Source organism: Mirounga angustirostris, unplaced genomic scaffold, assembly GCF_029215605.1.
Source record: "Mirounga angustirostris isolate CCGP_5_RB_7025 unplaced genomic scaffold, mMirAng1.0.hap1 SCAF_9, whole genome shotgun sequence".
Classification (NCBI taxonomy): Eukaryota; Metazoa; Chordata; class Mammalia; order Carnivora; family Phocidae; genus Mirounga; species Mirounga angustirostris.
In genome coordinates, this window is record NW_026991717.1 from 134,918,922 (window position 1) to 134,943,888 (window position 24,967).

Here is a 24,967-nt window from a genome sequence, read left to right on the forward strand (position 1 = left end):
GATCACTACTTGCACAACTGGCTCTCAGAGATCAACTCTGGCCAATTAATGGGTCTCCTAGAGAAACAGATCATTGTCTGAAGCACAAACTAAGGACCCTTTCTGGCCCCAACATACTACAGCGTCTATACACACACGCAAAGAACCATACACTCCACGACCATTTGACACAAATCTGCAGGACAGCTCCTTGGCAGGGTCTATGTTCAGGAAAAATCAACTTCCACTAAAGAAGCAGGTGGTCGTGGAAATCCACAGCCTAACTTTGGATGATGCACTGTCATCTTTTGCCAATATCCTCTGATTTCTTCTCTAACATTCTTATTTTCTTCTGATTCCGAAAATTTTAATATATAGCATATGAACCAATCCAATTGTTCTGAACTTTTTCCATTTTGAACTTGCAGACATGAATCAATATTGGTTAAGATAAAAAAGTTAACACCACCACCAACAAAAAGACAGCCACAATAATTCCTAGATAATATTTATCCTAAGATGACCTGAAGGAGAAAGCTTGGTGTGAAATGCTCAACACAATGCCTAACACATAGTCACAGATGAACCGTATCTGAATTGACTCTAATAACTAAATGCAAAACAAAAAATGTTTTTTACCTTAATGTAACTTCATCTTTCTACACTTACTCTCTATTTTAAAGATTTTTTTTATTTATTCGAGACACAGAGAGAGAGAGAGAGAGAGAGAGAACACGAGCAGGGGGAGAAGCAGAGGGAGGGGGAGAAGCAGGCCCCCCCGCCGAGCAGGGAGCCCGACGCGGGGCTCGATCCCAGGACCCTGGGATCATGACCTGAGCCGAAGGCAGACGCGTAACCATCTGAGCCACCCAGGCACCCCCTTACTCTCTATTTTAAATGGATTAGAACAGATTTGCATCCTCCAAGAAAAAAAAATCCCAGGTCCTGTCAAATCTAGCCTTTCAGGAAAGCTACAGTCATACAAACGTCCTCCCTGAAGATTCCAGCACAACATTACACGTGAGGTACGATGGTGCCAAACAGAGAACACTCACCTAAGCCTTCTGCCAGGTTCCAAGCTATTACTACAGCACAGCGCTTCACAAAACCAAAACTGCCCCCTCCACTATGGGAAAGGATGCTGGTTAATCTTAAGCGATTTACCTGTTTAAGACAACGGCCGTGTATCTTCTTTCCACAAAAATGATTCCACATAAAATATTGGTAAATGGAGAAGGGAAATTTGTCTCCGGCTTTTCTTTGTCTTCAATTTCTTCATCCTCATCATCATCCTCAGAATCACTCCAAGACACATAATTATCCTGATTCCTATTATTATACCACTCAACACTTTCAAACTGCTGCCGCTCATACGGCTTGTATTTGCGTAAAATTTCAAGCAGTTTTATTACTTTAGGAGTTACAAATTTCAGGTCAAGTGAGGCAGGAGAGAAGTGCTCTTCACATAGTGCATGTATTTTCCTCAGGAAGGTGTCTGTAAACAATAGAAATTTCCTGTGCAGCTCCTCTTGCTCATGTTTGATGTATTTCTGCAGTTCTCTTACCATCATTCCAGCTACCTTATCTGCACACCAGGGGCCCAGAACCACCAACACCGCACGGCAGTCTGACAGGATCTACAAAAAAATGCGAAGAGCCAAATGCTCAACAGTCATCATGTAGCATTTTCATATGAGGCTTAACTAGGATTTAAGTTGTCTTCAATCTGCCCCTTCAAAAGAAGTTTTCCCTGCTAATATAAACACTGAGGTCAATTCCTCAAGCTTGGGGGGCGGGGGGAAGAATGGCCAGTGGTCTTTTCAATCTCTACTTTTTCATATATGCCCAGAACCATCCTTTTGTTTTCCCCAGAAAAAATAATAGGAAATAAAAGACGCAACTGTATAAGGTTAATAAGATTTAATTTCAAGTCTGTCATTAGTTACAAGTAGAACTGAGTCATTTACTTCCAGGTAAATATGCAAGGAATTATGCAGCAGAGTAATTTTATTTTAGGTATCTAAGAAGAGCAAGTCAACCTTCCCTGCACCTTACACCCAGAGCGCCACATCTTACAACTCCAGCTCCGAGCAGAATGTAAACCCACAACGAGGCTGTAACCGAGGAACGGTCAGCTCCGCAGGCAGGTGAAAGACAAACTGGGTGGAACAGAGACTTAATAAGAAATCAAGGATTGGAAAGAGTCTGGGCATTGCTGCTCCAGAGCAAATCAGCAGGAGAGAAACTGAGACTCAGATTCAACACTGTTGTTCACAAATGGCTGCAAAGTCCTAGGACGATGGGTCTCAAATTTTAATGCATCGGGATAACTGGAGTACTTGTCAAATCTCAGAAAGCTGGACCCCTCCAACAGGCAGGGCTTTAGCAGGTGAAGGATAGGACCCCTAATCTGCTTTTCCACCAAGTTCTAAGGGGAACGCGGACACTGCTGAACTGGAGTGCACACTTTGAGGACCACTGATCTAAGGGATCTCCTCCCAAAGCTGTGCCACTCAGGAACGACGGGCTCAGCTCCAGTTACACACAGGGTATTCGCTCAGTCCGAGGGTTCCAGCAGGGACTAAATCACGACATGAACCCCAACCCATCTCCTTAAATCAGGGAGGTCTATATTTAATTATCTGTTGGGTAACCGTAAACTCAACCCAACAGGATCTGTCCAATGAAAAATGTCCGAAGAGATAAGAAGATGAGGCCTTAAACTAAAACACACAATAGCCTCATTAGAAACATGTTTTCATTTCGATATTAAAAATAAACAGAAGTCTTTTAATTATGCTTTCTCTACTTACTCGTACACGCTTACCTGTTTAGAAATTAAAGTAGAATCTCTTTCTTTCGAATGCACAGATACGTTACAGTCATTGATAAAGTGAAGTGCGTCCTCTAGCTCCACCAGCAGTCTGCCATAGAGGCCACTTCTGTCCGTGAATGGCCCACAGTCTACCACAATCTCACACGGTTGAGAAGTGTATCTTTAATGGGGGAAACACAAGTTGTCACTGCCACCAGAAACTCACTTCAGCACGCCGATCCATTATGATGTGTCTAATGGGATCACAGGCAGGCTCGCAGTGGTCTTCCGAACGGGGTATTCACTTTTATCTGTGCCTATGCTCGCTTGGAAGGCTCAAGGAACGACTGCCTAAGGCTGACATTCAGAGAATTTTGTGAATCTTGTCATTACCTTATTATCTCAGGATTTTAGGTTTAGACTTTCAACTTTTGCCTCCTTGGGCATCAAGATACTCAAACAACTCAGTAATGATCACTTCTCAGAAGCAGAACAGGGATGGAGGGGCAGATCCTACATGGAAAGTGTTATCGTTAAATCTATCCACTTCCATACTATTTGAAATTTTTCCCATTTGCAAATGTCAGTTTTATTTTAATGTGTTTTTAACGTATCCTTGTAAGGAAAGCTCACCTAACTTTCAACCACTTATGGTATCATCTTTGGATCTCTTACGCCTTTCATAAACTATGACAACTGGAATAGCACATAGTATTCTACAAGCACTAACAATGATTAAGGAAAAGAAATATACTAAAGACATGGGGCGCCTGGGTGGCTCAGTCGTTAAGCGTCTGCCTTCGGCTCAGGTCATGATCCCAGGGTCCTGGGATCGAGCCCCGCATCGGGCTCCCTGCTCAGTGAGAAGCCTGCTTCTCCCTCTCTGCTCCCCCTGTTTGTGTTCCCTCTCTCGCTGTGTCTCTCTCTGTTAAATAAATAAAATCTTTAAAAAAAAAAAAAAGAAATATACTAAAGACATATTTAAATACTACAGTTCTCCTTATACTCAATCAGAATTTATACTTAAACAGAGTCAAACTTAGAGAACTAGGAAGTACCAGATTCAAGAGATCACTTATCAGTTTTACTTAAATGCTCTAATACCTCTACTTCTGAAAACTTCAAGTGTACAAGCCCACCAATCTAATTTGGGGCAGATAAAAGCAGAAGTACAGCCTTTTACTTCCATCTCAGATCGTTTGGGCTCAAGGGAGTCAAAAACAACATGTCCAAAAGGCCCTGAGATTTGTACTTCATGTGGCATTTGAATCCTTAAGTTCCATGAATCTGAAACATTACGTTTTCATCTCATTCTACAGGGAGAACTTTCCCCAAGTTCCTATTAAGTGGCAGGCACACGGCCATTTTTCATGTGACTGAGCATCAAAGAATCCCTTGAAACTACCGTCAACGCCATTTTCCAGGATCTGGGAGAGTACATGACTCACCTGAAGTTACACAGCTTCCAATCAGCGGAGCCAGTACTTCAAAACCCATCTGATTTAACTCCACACCCTGATAAATCAGCTTCTCTAGTTATTATAACTGTTCCAAGAACCAGCACTTGATAATCTTTAGCCCTGCTAAAGACTGTATCTCATAAGGACGTAAGGATACTTTAATATGAATTGAATTATATTTAAAAACCTATTTATTTAGGCTCCTTTCCACCAACTCAAATCAGAAAGTGCGTACGTGTGCACGTTCTACTGAAACAAAATAGCCACCTTCTCAAAAAGAGACAAACCTAGAAAGCATACACGGTTTTCTCAGACACTAACACCCATTTTCAAAACTACGGGCTGTTTCCAATCATTTTAAAACATACTATAAAATATTGAATTCTGTCAATAAGTGAATGCTCTTTCAAACTATCCCACAGGACACTTAGCTTGGAACAACCAAGCACACATGGACAGAAAAGAACACAAATTTCCTGTCCGAGTTCCAGGTCCTCGCCAATGTCTGCAAACAGGGGGGGCCGAGCTTCTGCAATCTTCTCTCGGAATGAAGAAACCCCTCCATCTGCTGCTCTGTGTGGAAATAAGGTTAGATAGATCCTCGCCCTCGCGGGCAACTGTCCTGACAGAATTCTCCAACTTGCTTTGTTCCTTGCGGCATCCATCTGTTCACTTGAGCAGGCGCCGGCCGGGAGAGCCTACGGGAGGGAGGGAAGGCCGCCAAGCCCCCAGCGCCTACCTGTCCAAGACCACCAGGTCAGTTGCAGTTTCAGCATTACTCTTCAGAATTTTCTCCAGTTTCTGGATCTTTTCTTCCAATTCCTCAGGATCACATTTCCCATTTAAAATGGAAGCAGTGAGTCCCAAAATGCGAGGACACGATGGACAATTTTCACAGAGCTAACACAATGAAAGACACGGACAGTAAGGAATTTGTTCTGCACAGCCAGCACAAGAGAGACGTTAACAGGTTGAGAAGACGGACGAATGCTACAAACACGACTCACGGAATTACTGTAGCTTGTTAAAAGGCCTGTTTATCAAAAAGGCACATTTAAATATGCTATGAGAGATTATATAATTAATTTATCAGATTATATACTTCGTTTATCTGTATCATGTTTAAAATTTTATTCCAGATTTAGATTTACTACAAGTTATTTACGATAGTTCATTATAATAGATTTAAGTGAAAATTAATTTAATATTCCGTTATCCATACACAGAACAAAGTTCCCAAAACTGGTAACTAATATTACTGCCTTTGATATGTAAAAACACTGCTTATTCTCAGTAATCTGACTTAAATTAAGACTGATAAAATCTAAAAATTTACCTTCATAATTTCTCGGTAGGGGTGGTCTAGGATTGCAAGATGACACTCATCAAAGACCAAAAGGTTAATGTCTGACAGTGATAAGTAACCATTTTTCAAAACATTCAAGGCGACATAGCAAGTCATAACGAGAACCTAAAAGAAAACTAGCATCAGTATACAAATGTGCCTTTCACCTGCCTGGATACACTTATACTAAATCAGATAATGGAAACATTATGTTGTGGGTGAGAATTAAGAAATTCATTAGTCAAAATTAAAACAAAAATTTTAAATGTATGGAAGCTTATACTTTGGAACCAAGAAGCAGAATTAGGAAAATATGGAAAGAGATTATGAGAAAAAAAATCCTTGATAATAGAGACCATGTTTTTATGATAAATCTACTAAATCTACTTCAGGTTTTCAGGTTCCTACAGCCATATTTTGACTGATGAGACCTATCAGTCTAATTAACTCCCAAAACAATTCACACCATGTTTTCCTCTTTTTTCCCATTAAACTGACAAGGTTTTCTGGAAGAAAGCAAAGACTCAACATTCTTTTTTATGGTGTCATCACTCATCAGTGTGTGGACACTGAAGTGTTTTATTGATGAAGACTCAATCCCACAGACAATCCCTCAATCCCACGAGACATACTCGTCACTGCGGACTGCTCCCGGTCGGTGAGGAAGCCCCTTTCAACCACTTGACCCACACACACCCAAGAGCCCCTCCACACATGCAGCTTCCACAGAAACGGGTCAGTTAGAGGAAGTCTCTCAAAGACCCAAAGATCTCAACCAAGAAATGTCTCCAGTTTCAAGACCTTCAACCCAAGCATAAATTTTCTGAAAAGCAGGCTATCTACAAGTTGGAAATAGGCCATCAGAAGTTGTGTTTTTCAAGCAAGTAAATCAGTCATATTCTCTTCTATGAAGTAAGACAGCAACATACATGACTCTTTATTTGGTTTTGGTGTGAGACCTCCAGTGAGAAAGAGGGTGTCAGAGCTCATTTCTAGGCTGACAAAGTACAGGGAAGTACAGGGAAGTAGAGTTTTCAAGGCTACAGGTGATCTCATGAATGAAGCCAAGGACTTGCAGGGATTTCAAAAGTGAAATTTCTCTACGAGTCTTACCTGGTGCTTAGTAAACTCTTGGTTCCATTTCTCTTTTGTCCAAGATGCATTTACTTCTAGGTCTGAGTATTCCCCAACCTTGAGATCTGAATGAGTTCTGACAGCTGACACTTGTTGAGCAACCTGGTTTGCTGATTACAAATATAATACTCCATGTAAATATGACAAATCTTATCTAGTTGGCTCTCGGACTACTAACGATTAAGACAGCTAAGGAAATCTTTATTATTATATATCATACCTAACCCCCAATTCCTTAGATAGCCCATTTAAAATCCTATTTCCAAAGTTATCCTCCAGAACGCATTTACTAGACTCAAGCCCCTACCCCCTGTCATTCCCTTCAGAGAACCTTATACCACCTTCCTTTTTTATGGCCGATTTTCCCCAACCTAAGAATATAACGGTATATTATATTCTTGCATAATATAAGGCTAGAATGGTAACTACTCCAGATCCACCCCTCCTGTTTTCTTCAGTAAAATCAGATCGTTTCACCAAGAAGTAAGACAGTTTCATATGTATTTAAAGTACATAAGAACATCACATGCTGAAACAAACTAAAAAAAAAAAGGAGAGCAGTGGCAGGGTTATATTAGTGCCCTAGCAGCTTCGGTCCACATTTTATATTCTTAATATATAATCCCAAACACATAAAAACCAGTATCATAAACTCTTACTGAATATCTAACTTTTAAGAAGCATCTAACTTCCCTTCAATAACTGGCATAGCAAAATCGTAAGTCAAAAAGTTACTGATCTCATAATCAAGCACCTTTTGACATACTTTACAAAGCTAAAACATCAAAAACAAATATAACGGTCATGGCTTAGATGAGATGATGTTCCAAGAAGTCACTCAAGCAAAAAATGCAGAATCAGAATTAAATGCAATTACATTTAAGGAAAAAGCTGAAGTTTAACCCCTGTGGAATAAAACGGCTAACACTTAAAAGAGGCATACTATCAAGTTAAGAGAGAAGTCAAAATGATGTTTCTGCTACCAGAATTTCAACAAATACATTATTTCTCAAACTCTCTACACTTTCAACAATCTAACTTAATGCCCACAGAGAAAATGTGCTTCACCATAAAATCCCATCCAATTTCCTCCACGCAATTTCGTATGGTAATTTTTTTATTACCAGAGTTGACCAAGAACACCGTCCTTTTTCCATTTCTGCTGAAGTCTCCCCTGATCTGGTAGGACAGCTCTTTCGTGAGTAGTACTGCAATAAACGTCTTCCCTGAGCCAGTGTTTAAACAGACTATGGTATTTTGATCCAGAGCGGCTTCAAGCAGTTCAACCTAGAAACACAGCGGGGGGAAAAGATTATACACCTCTTACCTAAGCACAAAGTTGGGGAAAGTGGATTTTGTTTTAATTCAGGAAACTTCACTGTTTTCTACAATCTCCCTCTGATAAATCTGCCAAAAAACGGACTTCCTATATCTGTACGTTCATCACAGGCATTAAAATGCCCGTTATCGTACAGCTGTGTTGTGTAAAGATGCATGGAATGATAGTTATAATTTCTTTAAGAATTATTTTGGCAGGGGACAGAAAACTTCTCAAGAAGAATCTGAATGACCGAGTTTACAGGCCAGTTCATGGTGGTTCAAACCAATCTCAATTCCTACCCAGCTCATGAGGACAGACATACCCAAGTGGGTATTAAGGAGCAGTGAGGTTTTCAGAGGGAAAAAAAAAAAAAATGAACTTCACAAATAAAACTATCAAATCAATTACCCGGCAGATGTTAGAAAAGAAAAGGACCATTAAGAACAAAAGTATTTGGAATGAGAAAATTAATCAGAAGAGGAGAGCCTGAAAAGGTAAATGGGTTTTCTATAAGTCGTGTCAACTATATGCTAATTTATTCCATTTTAGTGAAAATGCCCCAGTATTAGTGTTCTCATTAGTACCTGATATTTTCGTGGCGTATAAATGTTATCATGAATTGCTTCTTGCTGCCATGGCAGTCCAAAGAAAGGACCCATTGGTGAGGAGGCAGGGGTCATGAGCTGCAGGCCTGCCATGCTGAGGGGCTGCAAAGCAGGGCTTTTCATTCATCCAGTGCTTCTTTCATTGCATTTTGCTCTAGCACAGCTTACTACAAAAGGGAAAAAGAATACCATTACACCACCATGCAGGGTTAAGAACAAAAGAAAGCACAGAAACAAGAGAAACATAAGAATATCATTCCTATGGACCCTTTCAAACTTTTCCTATAATTGTTTTAGCTTTTTCTTGATCTAAGAGGATCATTTTAAAAAGTCAAGTGTTCTACACTCTCCAACCCAGCAATTCTACACCTAGAAACTTATCTAAACGAACTAGGCGACTACACAAAGATATAAGTACACGAACACGTATTGCTGCATTATAACTGGAAAGCAAGAAAACGCTTTCAAATGTATTAATAAAAACATGAGCTATGTAACTGATGAGTTATACAATGGAATACCCTGAACCCTTGAAGAAAACCCGTATCTATATTTAGTGATACAGAACTATGCCTTTTCTGATATACCTTTAAAAGAAAATATGAACATGATGCCTTTTTTAACATACACGTATATACGAAACATGTCGATATGTGCATAAATATATTTCAAACATTCTTTGTCAATTCTTTGATGCCATTATTGATAAACTTATGAGATAATGGACGGAAGGCGTTTAGCAATGTGCGTGCACATAAGAAAGATTCAAATGCCTGCCAACATTTTGTCATTTTATCCATAGCCCATAAACACACAAGGTCTTTTTCTCAGTTGACCAACTATTTAAATATGTATCTTTAAAAAAATTACACACATCCTAGATAAATTCAGACAGTGCACCATTCTGTGAGTTTTTCATGGTACGTAAGCACTCTTCTGTGTTTCATGTATGCTTTCCCAAAGATAAATTTGATTCTATGAAATGACAGACTAAACCTGAGTCTTTTTAAAACTCCTAACCTGCAGATAGAGGGTTAGAGTCTCAAACCTCACCATGAAAGTCCATCAGCTTTCTGACTGCCAGCAGAATTGACTTGCCCCGCAAGAAGGTTTTCACCCTCGTACTGCTTCAGTGTTCACTGTTAACACTCTATGAAACTGGAAAGAAAGAAGCCCGCTCTTTGTTCCTTGACAAGTGAATCTCCCAACACGTGAAATGTACAACCATGATACAGCACAGTGATTCAAACTGTCCCACCTAATCCAACAAGGAGTCTCAAGTGTAGTCTCTTTGAGGCGCAGGCACGATACCAAGTCCTGATTTCAGAGATGAGCTCAGCTGACAACAACTCAACATCCAGCTACCAGCAGTGTGATCTCAAGTAAGCAGTAGGGGGCACGGGGCTGCAGGGGCCCAGGACCTCAGCAGGGCAGGTGCCACCGGACCAGACAGCACAACCATTCTCATGATCCTTCTCAGAGGAAGACGACAAGCCACAAATTCCAGAGTCCACTCTGACAGCTGCCAACTCTGTTCTTCATGAGACACAAGTGCTCTTTCTCTACTCAACCAAAGCCCCAACAGCCATCTTTTGACCCCACACTTGGCGTTCACTTTGCCCAACTCCTAGGCCCACTGGTCGCACACGCTCGGGTTCATGACTCAAGCATTTTACTCTATAGGGCTGCCCAGAACCCACAGTTAAACCCACTTTACCTTCCGGAAACGCGGCAGGTCATTCTGGAAGCCCATGGTTGACACTGCAGGCACTTCCCACCTGACTACCGTCCTTGCGATACCTCTCGACATCTTCGTTACTACAGGCTGCCTACAGGAATTATTTATGCCCAAGCCTGACCCACTCACTTTTCATCCAAGCCAAATACTATTCCAAGACCAATCCAAAACATGGCGCGAAAGGTGTCAGGAAGTAAGCCTAAATCCTGGTAGCTGAAGAGAATAAAGCAGGAAGAAGGCAGCAATGTAAATCCCCAAATACCTCTTCCTCCACCTCCAAACACCATGTACAGCAGGAACCCGCAAGCACCCCTCTCCTCCTGCCACTGTCACCTCTGTCCACCACTTCTTCTCATAGGGATAACAGTGGGAATAATAATAATTAATTACTCCAGAGAGACAGTCTAAAAAAGACTACTTAAAAAATAGTCTATTTTTTAAAAGGGAATCTATAGTCTTCAAAACTGCATAAAATACAAAGAAAAACTACAGGTATGTTCCAGATTAAAGAAGACTACAAAGAGACACAACAGCTAAATGCAGTGAGTGATCTCAGACTGGGTCCTGGACTGCAGGACAACACCAGAAATGGCCTCACAGAGCCCCTGATAAAACTGTTCAAGTCACTGAAGCTGATAACTGCACTATGGCTGTTTAACAAAGTATCTTTATTCCTAAGAAATATACCCCAAAGCCTCTAGGGGTAAAGCACCATGAGTGTACGCAATTTATTCTCAAATGGGTCAGAAAAAGAAACCACATACAGGTAGAGAAGTGTGCAACCGGTAAAGCAAACGGGGCAAAGCACGTATTCTTTGTCCTATGCTTACTCTTTTAACTTTCCCATACGTTTGAAATTATTTCCCAGTAAAGATTTTTAAAAAGTAAATAAACAAAAATGACTGGTTGGACTGGGATTTCCTTGCATGCGGGAGCTATAGGTCTCACACACTTGGGTCACCCGCTGTACCAAACCACACCCAGAACATGGCAAACAAGCAGGGCAGCTTTGTAGAATGAAAAGTGTCATAAAAACCTTCCAACGGGTTGGCTCAGTCCATTAAGCATCTGCCTTCGGCTCAGGTCATGATCTCAGGGTCCTGGGATCAAGCCCCACATCAGGCTCCCTGCTCAGCAGGGAGCCTGCTTCTCCCTCTCCCCCTGCTCGTGCTCTCTCTCTCAAATAAATAAAATCTTTAAAAAAAAAAAAAAAAGATTTCCAACAGCTTCTGTCTGCCTTTCCAATTTTATGTCATCCTGCACATGTGTGCACAGAGACACACAAGTACACACCTGATTCTTCACCAGCACACGTGCTCCCTAAGAGCAAGATGCAGGTCACATTTTCTGTAGCTCTTCAATTTCCTGCTACAGTGTACCGTATATACGTTTACGTAAATATCTGATAAACTCAACAAGAGATTCATGAGTGTCACACAACAACGTATAGAACAGAATCATCACAGTCCAAATGCTATTTCTCTATGTTTTGGAAATCCACACCCTCTCCGTTTCTACTCGAGGTGAGGGCAGGGGGTGGGGGGTGATGGGCAGGAGAGGACCTGCAAGGAAATGGAAGACAGCAGTTGAACCCTCTCAATGAACTTCTCCATAGGTCGTAACAGCTAAATTAATCCTCCTTCACTTCCTATACAGTGGCTGGCCCCAGAGTTAGGGAACACAAACCCAAGATGAAAAAATTCAAAAGGTAATCCAATAATGTGAAAACAGAAAAATCTACAATTATGCCAATTTTTATTTTCTTTGACATGTTTAAATAGATTTTTTTTTCTTAACTTGGTCGTAATGAAAAGTTCTGAATCCCCGGGTCAGTAGAAGTCCTGTAGTCTCACAGATGAGCTGACTATTGGTTAGCTGCTTTCCCAGAGCCAACAGACAACTCCCCGTGACTGTTTTTCAATCACAGATTTTAACTGTCTGGCCAGACAATTTACATTCATGAAATCAGTGAAGTTGTTTCATAACTTCCATATATTATTCACTCAGAAATAATGGAGGAAAACACACGAATAAACTCTCTTCCTCTTTCCAAATATGATAAATCACAGATTTACCCTTTTAATGTTTGAGATCTCTGTGTTGCTGTTGTCTGAACTGCATTTTGACATTGTGATAGCAGTTTATTGGGAAATCACAGCATGCTCAAGCTTCTGCTCTAAAAATAAATGCAAAAATAGCCAAATGTAAGATTCCTGTACTTAAATGGAATATAAACACATCTACAAGAAACCCCTATTGATATGAAGAGTTAAATACAAGGCTATTATTTTGTATTAAATTTTAAACGAAAGACATTTGGGTTATTTTAGAATACAAAGTCTTACTCTCTAAAACAACAAGAGAATGAGCTGCAACAATAGCATGCCTAATTCCTAGAGATCCGGGGAAAAGAAAAAGTTAGAGGCAAGTCCAAGAAAGATTTCAAAATGAATACAAGAAAATCTAAAGATAGTGGCTAGGATAATGGGGGTGGGGGGGAAAATAAAAGAAGACAAGTATGTGTTATTTCCTAAATTCACATACACAAAAGAAAGAAAGATCACCAGAAGAGGCACTTGGCTGAGAAATCCAAATCACCTCGATACATGTATGCAATTGGTCAGTAATTTCAATTTCTCAAAATGGAATGAAAAACCCCACAGTTAAATCCACACCATAAACTCTTTTACGGAATTCATTCACGAATAAAAGAATTCAGAACACAGTTCAACAATACTGTTATAAAGAAATATAAACTTAGTGTGGTTCTCCTCAGAGATTATAAATCAAAAACGAGGGAAGCGTAAAGTATTGAGATGGAAAGCTTAATTTCATCACCAGGTGTTGATCTGGTTGGACGTGACCCCGACTCTTGCTTGTGCTCATTACGCTCGACGGCAGTGCCTTCGCTACCAGCAGCCTGGGGAAAGCAACTGTCACACATGTCTCTGTCTTGTCTCGTTGGTGCGAGGACATGTGAGCACAGGTCACACTTTCCCATTTCAGAGACAAGTTTGGTTTGCTAGAAGGTTAACAAGGCAGAATGGGGAAACCTTAGCACTATTTTAGTATGTACATATTTACCTCAAAATGCTGATTCTAAGTTCTTTCAGTTTCCAAGTCTGTATTAATTCATACCCTAGGTAACCTAAAAGCAATCAGAGAGAGTATTTTAGAACATAAAACTCATTTTTAAAAACCAACTTTAAGAAAATTCCTATTTGACAAAATTTTCACATTTAACTTATCAGAATAAGATTCCCAATAACTTCTTTTTCTACTCAAAGTCAAGAAAATAGTACATGCCTCAAAGAGCTGCCTTTAAAATTAGTATTTATTATGTTCTAATACAACTGAAAATGTTTGAAAGTTGTTAGTACAATCCAATCAGATATAAGGGAGAATTCTTGAAAGTAAATTACATTTTCCCCCAGTAAAATCTGGCTTTAGAACTCCTTGAACACTACGTAAGTCAGTACCATGCTTCACGTGAGCAGATGTTCCCTCTCCTGGTGTCAGTCCGTGTTTCTAAAGCTATCTCATACTTTGATGCTTAATTCCATTCTATACTGTCACCTAGTCAGATGCAAACTCAAGACACCAACATGGCTGATGTGTCATGCCCTACACTGTTCAAATTCACATTCACGTCTTTTCTAGAAACACCGTAACTAAAATAAGGACACTGATAATCCTTTAAAGTTCAATGCAATTCCACTATTACAAAACTACTGCTGAGTTATCCAAATTATTTCCCTAGACTATTCTGTATAAAGATACGTCAGAGGGTTAACACGCCAAGTACAATGACAACTTGTTTTATGTTCATTAATACAGAACCAATAGGTCAAGTTTTCTCATTTTAATTGATGATTGTAACTTAAATTACAAACATGCAAACTCCTGTTTGATAAGCCCCTTTAAGATAACTGAAAAAGATGTGCCCCATCCCAGACACTCAGCCAATTTTTAGTACAAACCAATAAACTTCACCCACATTGGCATTTAAAGCCAGTACCTGGCTGTAGCCCTTCGGACAAAAGCTTGTAACAACAGACAGCTTAACCCCGCTCATCTGAAGTCTAAAAGCATCTAGAGCTTCTTGGTACACATTTCCAAAACGGGCAACAAAACTCCCAACTCAAGTCATTTTATTATAAAACGTCACAGATGCTGATATTATTAACTTCACAAGTATCACTGTCCAGATTTCCTTCCTACTCTCATGAAGCCCAAGCAGGACTACCATAAAGTCCCACGGTGAACAAGAGACAAAACACACACGCACACAACAGTAACACCGTGACATTAAAACAGTGTCAAATGTACTTCTGTGAGCTAACAGATAAAACTAAGAAATGTCTGAAAAGCCTTTAGATCCTAGTAACAAATACGCTATGGAGATCTAGGGCATTATTTTAACCAACCAAGCCTAAAACCACTAAAGGAGTCCTTGGCTATAGATGCAAACAGGTTTATACAATTATTGGCATAGAGGCAAATTAAAAATAAGAGGCTTAATTCTCCCAGTTGATAATAAAGGGAAAAGCCTCCTTCCCCCTCCCTTTTGTTCACAATTTCTCAATACTCTCCAGATGTAAGTGAATCTTTTTAAAAGCTAAATAGCCTCTAGCCAGTCTCACATCTCAGGAATGTCTCCCTAAGGACCTGAAAGCCATCCCTGAAACATAATCATCAAGAAAGACAATGCCCAAACTCCCAGTTTCCTATGAAGGGGCAGGCCTAATAATGTCACTTGACTCCAAACCGCAAAACCTACCTCCAGTCATGAAGATGTGAGGAAATGAGCAATTCTACCTTGAAAAACATGGATGTTAAGTGTCTAACCAATTAGCTATACAAAAGAGTAGGGTTTCTTTCTGTCTTTGGAGTCTCTTTAGTGGACAGCCTGTAATGCACATCACCACACTGGTTTAATGCTTACCGAGTAATAAAACTGTTTTCTTCCCTCTACCTTTGTGGATGGGTTTTCTGCGTGGGGAGGAGATTCTGTTTTTAATTACATTTCCTCAAGACTGGCTTAAAAAAAAAAAAAGGCATAAAATATATCCTCAAATAATATTCGTGCCAAATAACAAATTTCCATTTCTTGGAATTTGAATACTGGAGAAATCTTAAAATATGCTACCCAACTACACTGGGGAGACGAGCTTTTAAAAAAGAAGATGGAGCTAAGTGTGCAAACACTTAACTACATTAAAAAGGAATCTGCACACGGAAAGGATCCAAGTTGTTTAAAAACTACTCCCACCAGCCTTCCTTTTCTAAATTAAAGCTGGAGCAGGAGGAGTCTCAGCTGTTTTTGCCTTCAGAAGCCAAGGTGATGCCCTCACTCCTTAGTACTTTCTCACACACAATCACCCCTCAGAGGCCCGCCATGTAGGAAGGGCACAGAGGAAGGCCACCAGGGATCTGGAAAGCAAACTCTTTTCTTCTTTTTTTTTAAAGAATCTTTCATTTAAACATCATCTGAAAACCAGCAAGGACTCCAGTGTCAAGACCACGGCTTATCAGGCTACCTCTAAGGTGGTTTCCTTGCCCGCAAAATAACCCCTGGCTATTATAAGAATTCAGTAAGATCATGTATGTTAAGCTTGGAAGAAAAAAGTTCTCGCAACACAGGAAACGCTCAATATATGGTAGTATTTACAAAACCACCCTCCCATCTCTATCTAGAACCTTTGTTTTCAAGCAATTCGTAAGACTTTAAGAAACTTATTAAAGAAAATGTAAAATGCTCTATTAATCCTAAAATTTGGCACAGAAAATGCATTATCATATACATTTAAAGTATACAAGATTTTATACAGTATTTTTAACCAGATGAACCTGAAAACCACAAACTACGAACTACCTAGTCATCATGAATTTACAGTAGAATGAAAATCAAACATTTAAATCACAAAATACGGTATACAATGTGAAATAAAATTAAATAGCTTTGTGTCCACTAGTTCTCTTTTAAAAGCAAAAACCAAAAAATACTAAACGCTACTTCTGTTTGCCTCCACAAACATCACTGAAAACATTACTTCACTTAACTATTTCTTAGGCAATGAAATGGTACACGACGGGTAAGAAATCATCATCATCAAATGGATAAAGTCTGAAAATATAAAAATACCCAAAAAGAGAAAATAACCAAAATATCCATGGTATATAAAAGTATTAAGGATTTCAAGGATTTCTCAACTACCATTTGGTGAATATAGACTATGAAAAGACTAAGGTGGAACAAAAGATTGAAAGACCAAAGAGAAAAGAAAATAATTTCAAGAATTTAAACACTGGTATCTTCAGATAATGAAATACACAGCACAAGAGAAATATTTCCATTTTTACTTTTAATTGACAGGTAGGGGCTAAGGATAGGCTGCCCCAAGATGGGCCACTTTTGCATGGAGATTCTTTTGAGCTGAAGGCAATCGAGACCCTGTGGGCTCAAAAGAAACTTCTGCCCCTCCATTAAGCACATAAAAGAATCTAAATCAAGGGTCTTTCCCGGAATAAGGGTTATTAGCAGAGATCAATTTTATTTAAGTGACCTATCTGCATGGCAGGGCAAACATCTAATTACCAAACATCTGCTCTTCTCCTTATGGCCCTGTGAAGTGCTTTCCTTTCCTCTGCAGTCCCAGACCCCTCACCCTTCCCCTTAGTTCTGGATGACCTACAGACCTCTCACTATGCCTTCCTGTCTTTGGAATGTCCATGTCCGCGTGGATTCCCTGTACGTACACTATTACATTTGATTTTCTCCTGTTAATCTCTTTCAGCCAGTTTGAGTCTCAGCCCAGTTTGAAGGACCTTGAAGAGGACAGGAATTCTTGTTCCCCGACAGTTACATCTGTCATTATTAATTTAAAATCCTTGCATATTAATCTATCCTAAAATATTAATACACACACCAAAAAACCTCATACAGAAACGCTCCCTTTATCATTACCATTTATAAATAGCAAAAAGTGCTCCATGTCTAACACTGAATGAGGGAATGGTGTGGTAAACTGTGGTTCATTTTACATGATACGATTCAACTCAGCCATTAAAAATGATGACAGTTTATAATGAACAAAAATGCTCAAGGTACAGCATACAATGAAAAAAGAAGCAGAGCATTTTTATTTACAGGAAGACCATGATTAAGTCAAGTTAAAAACTAAACATAAGAAGAAAAGAAGGAATGGAGAGAGAGAAAATTCACCCCAAAATTGAGGATGGGATTGGATTATTGCCATGAGCCATTTCTTTTTCCTTAAAACTTTTCTGCATTCTAAAATTTCCTACTACTTGAAAAACTTACTACATTTAGAATTGGAAAACAAATTTTCATACTAAGGATGATTTGTAAGAAGACAATTAGAGAGAAATGATTCTGGGGGCACCTAGCTGGCCCAGTTGATGGAGCATGCCACTCCTGATCTCACGGTCGTGAGTTTGAGCCCCACGTTGGTGCGAGATTACTTAAATAAATAAATCTAGAGAGAAATGATTCTGTTTTAGGTTAAAAATAAGCCAACAAAGACAAAGAAAAGAAAAAATAGAAAAAAATTTTTTTAAACTTCTCCCTTAAGCCATTAAATGTGGTTAAAACTTACCCCAGTTTCTATGACTTAAACCACAAATGCACTAGCCTTCTTTTCTTGCACTATTCTATGACCCGAATAAATTTCTGGGTTTCTGTAAATCTGTAACAAACATATTATGTTTACATTTCAATGTCATTATGCCTAAAATTAGATTTATCCAAAACTGAAACTGAATACAGGTCAAACAGCATTTTAACAAGTATCATCCATCAAAATCTCCATATAAAAAGTATCTCTAGGCTGCCAGCCAATGGCCCACGTACTTCGAATACTTCTTAAAAAGACAACATTCCCACACACCAAAATGGCACCCAGAGCCATCCCTCCCCTTCATGTTGCCTCCTATGCATTTACCCTTCCATTTCGTTACAAAAGAGGCAAACACTTAATACACCACTAACTTTCAAAGTGAGTTTTAAGGTTAATGTTTGATTCCAAGCTTCTGTACTTTACTCAACAAAAACATTGTTCAACAAATGCTAGAATGTACTCAATTCATGACCACCTTCTAGCCTATCTTTTATATACCCCATAAGAACATCCATGAAGGGAAAAAAGGCCATAATTTTCTCTGTTAAGCTGTTTTAACACAATATAATGCATGTATATTTTAATACTAAAGAGAGTTTAGTCTTGAGACAAAATAAGTCTGAGAGACTGCTGAGTATGATGAGTCTGGAAAACAAACATATTAAAAGTTCCGGGCAAGGAGTAAAGCGCCACACTGTAGCTCTGTGCAGAATACCCAACCACTCATGTTTTATCTGCTTTCCCTAGAGTACTGTGACAAGTATAGCCCAACCTTCACATGGTGCCCCCACCTGCCACTTACCCCCTCCCCCAAGAATCTAAAAACCTCTATTATTTGACTTCCCTCTCATGCAACACACAGGGGCTATTTGTACCACCCAAATCAGGGCTTATCTGTATCTTCTGTCCCATTTTACGTATTATTGTTATTGCTATTTTCCCCGCAAATTGTTAAGATTTTTCAAAAGAAAGATAACCTCATATTTGACTTACATAGAACTGAAGGAAAGCTAGAGATATCCATAAATATGGATATTTAACTCTATGTTCAGTATAAACCTTATTGATCTACTCTTAAATTAATACATATCTTTTTGTAGGTCAAATTAAAAATTCAATCTAGATACTTCTTACTTTTAAAAGACTTGAAACAACCCAAATTATTTTAACAAGTTTAAGACCCCCATCATTGCCCCGTTCTCCAACAAAGAAAAGTTCAGGGCTGATCCGAAATCACCAAAGCTAGAGAGGCATCCATTGCACAATGATAATTCTGACCGCATCCCAGCTATACCCACCCCTCCAGCCTCAGCCTCCCAGAACTCCCAACCTCTGCAAAATCTTCAGCATTAATGTAATCTGATCTGATACAAATCTTGAAAATGTTCCACCAACAATGTACAGTTCTAAAGTTACAATATAACTGGGAAAACCCAAAGACTGATTTTAGAAACAGTGTTTTATTAGGGTTTTTTTTTTTTTAAAGATTTTATTTATTTATTTGAGAGAGACAGAGAGAGAGCATGAGAGGGGAGAGGGTCGGGAGGGTCAGAGGGAGAAGCAGACTCCCCGCGGAGCAGGGAGCCCAATGCGGGACTCGATCCAGGGACTCCAGGATCATGACCTGAGCCAAAGGCAGTCGCTTAACCAACTGAGCCACCCAGGCGGCTGTGTTTTATTAGGTTTAAAATTCAGATAAAATTCTGGGGCACCTGGGTGGCTCCGTCATTAAGCGCTTGCCTTTGGCTCAGGTCATGATCCCTGGGTCCTGGGATCGAGTCCGCATCGCATCGGGCTCCCTGCTCAGTGGGAAGTCTGCTTCTCCCTCTCCCACTCCCCCTGCTTGTGCTCCCTCTCTCTGTGTGTCTCTCTCCGTCAAATAAATAAATAAAATCTTAAAAAAAAAAAATCAGATAAAATTCTATTCAATGTCAACTAATAAATGTAGGAGCAATGACAGAAAAATCACCATTTTTAAACATCACATTAGTAACTGAGGCAAGAGTCATTAATGGATGCTAAAACTATTGGGTAAAGTTTACAAAAGAATATTTACATCACCTCAAAGTATCTCTGTCCAGATTCCCTACAAATCCTCACAAAAACTGATATATTCACACTGGGAAAACCTGAAAGACACCACCCTCCACCAAAGTGACCTCACCAATACTGGGACTAACTGACATGTATCTCCTAAATGTGATAAACTGAGAAGGAAATATCAGTTACGTAGTTTTCCTGCCAAAAGTGAGAACCCTGAATCTAACCATGAGTTAGCATAAAAACCAAATCTGAGATGCATTTTACAAAACTGGCTCGTGTTCCTCAAAAATGTCAGTTATCATAAAAGCTAAAAGCTGAGAAGTGATTCCAGATTACAAGAGTAAACAAACAAGACAAACGCAATGCACATTCCTGGACTGAATCCTCTATCAGAAAAGGAACACTGCTATGAAGGACATGACCAGGAAGAAGGGTGATCAGAATAGGCCACCTGAAAATATGCTGCCTTGGCATAAGGATTATTCCTTGCTGAAGGCAACAGAGAAATAGCAGATAAAGGAGGAATTCTTTGCTCTTTCCCTTCCTGCCTAAAAGCAGGACATAAATGTCGCTTTGTGAGTGTCCCTCCTCCCCACTCCAGTACCAGGAAGAGGAGATGATAATTATCACTAAAGACGGCACTGACTTGCATCTGCACAAACCTTGCCAAAATAACCCCTATTATTTTCCATCACCTATTCACCTTCCCACAATTTACCACCCCTAGAAGCCCAAACTCCTCCATTCCTGTGTCTTGTCACTTGTCCACAATATATGGCCCTTTATTAAAATGGTATATAAACTGTCGAGTCTAACCACTTCCTTGGGTTTTCACTCCTTCTGGGTGAATCTCCAGCGTGCACACAAAATAAATCTTTTCTCTTGTTAATCTGTCCTTTGTGAATTTAATTCACAGGCTCCACCCACTCAGAGCACAGAGGAAAACCTTTTTTCCTCCCCCTACAGCGACACCGGTGAAATTTAACTATCATCATCAATGAATGCTAAATTCTCTGAATTCAGTAACTATATTGTGATCATGTAAGAGAATGCTCTTGTTCTTAGAAAACAGAACCTTGAAAGTATTCAGTAGTGAAGAGCATAATGCCTGCTACTTATTCTAAAAAGGTTCAGAAAAATAAAAACAATATACAGGGAGAGAGGGAGAGAGAGAGAGAGAACACACAAATGTGGCAAAATGTTAACTACTGATAAATGTAGGTATCGATATGGGAATTCTTTATACTATTCCTACAACTCATAAGTTTGAAAATATTTTAAAACAAAGTTAAAAATAAAACTCTACTAAAAACAGATACGTATGTTTGACTATCAGAACACAGAAAAATGAAAATTGTCCAATTGTATTTCTGGGTAGTCTAAAAAGTAATATTTAAGGTGATTTTCCCCATTTAAAAGAGCTTTGTTTAACTACTGCCCCTTAAATGATTCATTCATTCAACAAATATTTATTGAGCAAGACATACATACTGCAAACCTGTATTCTGGAGAAGGTGAGAACCAGACTGGAGTCAGTTCTGAAGGATGAGCAGTAACAACCCCAGTCAGGGAGGGGACAGTAACAGGGCATCACGGGAGTGAGGAGCCAGCATGTGGAGACATTACAAGCAGTGTGCCGACACACTCGTCCCACACGAGAGTGGCAAAACAGTGCAACAGGTTAAGGTAAGACAGAGCTTCATCCTAAAGGACCTTAATATATAGCTCCACAGGGATCTAAATCTCATCCTGGGGAATTCAAGCAAGATTTGGGCCTCTGCTTTTCTATTCTCAGCATACACCAAGGGCTCTCCGCTAGCTCATCTCAGCCAAGAACAAATCTCTATACAAGGGCCAGAGACAGGAACACTGCAAGACAATACAAAAAGAGACTTCTGAAATTTCCTCTATTAGAGAAGACATTCCTGGTTATAATCACTGGATTATACTGGAACTTCCCCTATTCGCACACTGAAAGGCCCCTGTTCCAGGCACTATCCACCCACTTATCCCAACCCTGGAGGAACCAGGATGGTTGGTCACCCTATCTCCACCTACGATTCTCTATCCTTGGCAGCCGATTGCCCATTTCCACTTGGAGAAAGATCCACATTTAGCTACCAAGAGAACTTGGGGCCGTTCCAAAAACTGAACTAATCTAATAAGAAAGATGAAGACTCATTACTGCTAAATATAATTTCAAAAAATACATCCACTACAGGAATTAGAGAGAGGTTTCAAAAAAAGAGAAGCAGCCTCAGAATAAACGCAGCCTCCTAAGGTGAGCACCCTTGTTTCGCTCGATTATGTCACATTTAAACCCAGTACACACACATCACAGAAAGAATCCAGGTGAGAGAGGAAAAGAAGCAGGCTCCAAAGTCAGAGTGGTGACGGAAGCCTTTTGTGAGCTACAAGATCTTGGGCAAATGACCTTGTCTGCCCTTCTGCCTCAGCCTCATTTCTACCATAGGACCCGCGAAGATGTCAGCATCTGGCTCCTCTCCCTCCCCTACACAATCCCACAATATACACAATGAATTCATTGCTAAGTCAAATATGCAAATCACTAAAAAGATAGGCCTGATGTTGGGTGTGAAAAAAGAGAACTTTGTGTACTGGAGGGAGGGAGGGGGTGAGATGCTGCAAGAGCCCCACTGAAGAACACTCGGCTTGGAGGACAATTAAGAGCATGTGACATTACTGACCTATTCTGGGACTACAAAGAATGGGAAAGGAGTAGGAACCAAAACTACGACTGCAGGCTCATATCTTCCAGAGTATTTAGAGCCCTCTGAAAGAAAGAAAGAAAGAAAGAAAGAAAGAAAGAAAGAAAGAAAGAAAGAAAGAAAGAAAGAAAGAAAGAAAAGAAAGAAAAAAACACAGGGAAGAATCCATACTAGACCAAAGGCCCAAACTGGCAGCTACCATATCCTGCAAAGCCAGGGTACTGTTAACATCCTACACTGCCTGAACACGAGCAAAGCCACTAGGACACCCAATATGGTTCGGAATTCTCCACATCTGCTTATACCTTATTGCATGGATCAAGTCCGGCACCTGTAAGGGACCTGCACCATAAGTAAGCCCTCTGAATGACGATGGACAATGTGATACACACAAGACGAAAGCTAAAAGCATAAGTAAATATTTGTCACTTGTCAGACCCAAGCTCTTGCCCAGGACTACCAATAAGCACCAGCCCCAGAAAAAAAAGAAAGTGATTAAAAACAAAAGAAGAGTACTAATGGAGCTCAAAGTGGCGCGTAACCAGGTATGGGGAAAAACATGAATCAAACCAGTATAGCAAGATGGCTTAAAACTTTCAACGGATTCCCCCGGCACTTAGGCTAAAATCCAAAATCCTTACTATGTATGGCCCTGCATCTATCTCTAACTGGGGCTTGTCTAACTCTGCCACCTCCCCGCAGCCACAAGGACCTCTCAGCACCTCCACCAATTCTTTCCTACCCCAGAGCCTTTGCACATACCATCCCCCAGCTAACTGCCCCTCAACCTGTAGGTCTCATCACCAGTGCCACTTTTTCAGAAAATCATCAGTTTCAGTGAAAAGATAGTGTATCTGTACATCCAGAACCAACTGGGGTGCCAGGCACAAGCAGGATGTTTTTGAATAAATGAATAAATGCTGACATTTCTCACCACTAATAAGCAATACTTAGAGATTAATTGAATACTGACTGCCCCACTCCCAAAGAGTTATTAAGATACTATTATTTCACACTTTAACCACTTATTTTTATTTTTACTATCTCTTAGAAATAATCTTGCAAAGAACAACCAAGAACATGTTAAATTATAATTCACTAGTCAAATTAATCCAAAACGAATCCAAGACTTTAGAAAACAATTAATCCAAAATAGAGCAAAGTTAGAAATTTAGCTCCAAGGGGCACCCGGATGGCTCAGTTGGTTAAGCATCCAACTCTTGGTTTCCACTCAGGTCATGATCTCAGGGTTGTGAGACTGAGCCCCATGTGGGGCTCTGCACTGCGTATAGAGCCTACTTAAGACTCTCTCTCTCTCTCCCCCTCTGCCCCTCCCCCCTTTCTCTAATTAAAAAAAAAAAATTAGCTCCAAATCTAATTACAGATTTCACATAGCAATAGTCTTTGAATATAATTTGTTTTCAAGGAACTAACTTTGTCCATATAAATCACATTAGTATAAAAAAATCTAATTCGAGCGGCATTAACCACTGTTTATTCTCCCACAAACCACAACAAAGAGTATTCTTTATATTAAATCACTGAATATTCTCAAAAAAGGTTGTAGTTTTCCAAATGGAGCAAAGTTTTACCTGATTATTTCTATTTTTAGTTATCAATTACCTCTTAGTAGCCACTCCAGAAAGTATTTTAGAAGTGGGGAAATTCCTTGAAAAACATAACCTACCAAAATTAACATCCAAAGAAACAGAACATTTGAAGAGGCCTATAGCTTTTAAAGAAAAGATTATTAAAAACTCCCAAGCCCAGATGGCTTCACTAGAGTGAATTCTTCTAAACATTTAAAGAAATAACTACAATCTTAAAAACAAACCCTTCAGGAAGACTGAAATGAGGAGAATACTTTCCACCTCTTTCCATGAGACCAGCATAAACTTGACACCAAAACCTGACAAGGACATTACAGTAAAGGAAAATTACAGACCTATCTCTCAAACTAAAATGTAAAAATACTAATCAAAATATGAGCAAACTGAATCCAGGAATATATAAAAAGGATAATGTATCATGACCAGTTGTGGTTTATCACAGCAATGCAAGGATGGCTTAATATGCAAAAATAAACTGGCTTATTAATATTTAGTATAAAGCATCAATACTTAAGACAGGGTGGGTAATGACACAAGAAAAGACAATG

At 39.6% G+C, this 24,967-nt stretch overlaps 1 protein-coding gene across 1 annotated transcript in view; it reads right to left on the reverse strand.

Moving 5' to 3' along the window:
• Positions 1–24,967, reverse strand: part of DICER1 (dicer 1, ribonuclease III) — a 72,231-nt gene that overhangs the window by 36,604 nt on the left and 10,660 nt on the right. The window contains 10 exon segments of the mRNA XM_045901465.3: positions 1,144–1,616; positions 2,807–2,975; positions 4,994–5,154; positions 5,591–5,725; positions 6,713–6,843; positions 7,858–8,020; positions 8,639–8,758; positions 8,760–8,826; positions 12,473–12,573; positions 13,482–13,545. Of these exon segments, the coding sequence (XP_045757421.2) occupies positions 1,144–1,616; positions 2,807–2,975; positions 4,994–5,154; positions 5,591–5,725; positions 6,713–6,843; positions 7,858–8,020; positions 8,639–8,758; positions 8,760–8,786 (1,379 nt within the window). The 5' untranslated portion in view covers positions 8,787–8,826; positions 12,473–12,573; positions 13,482–13,545.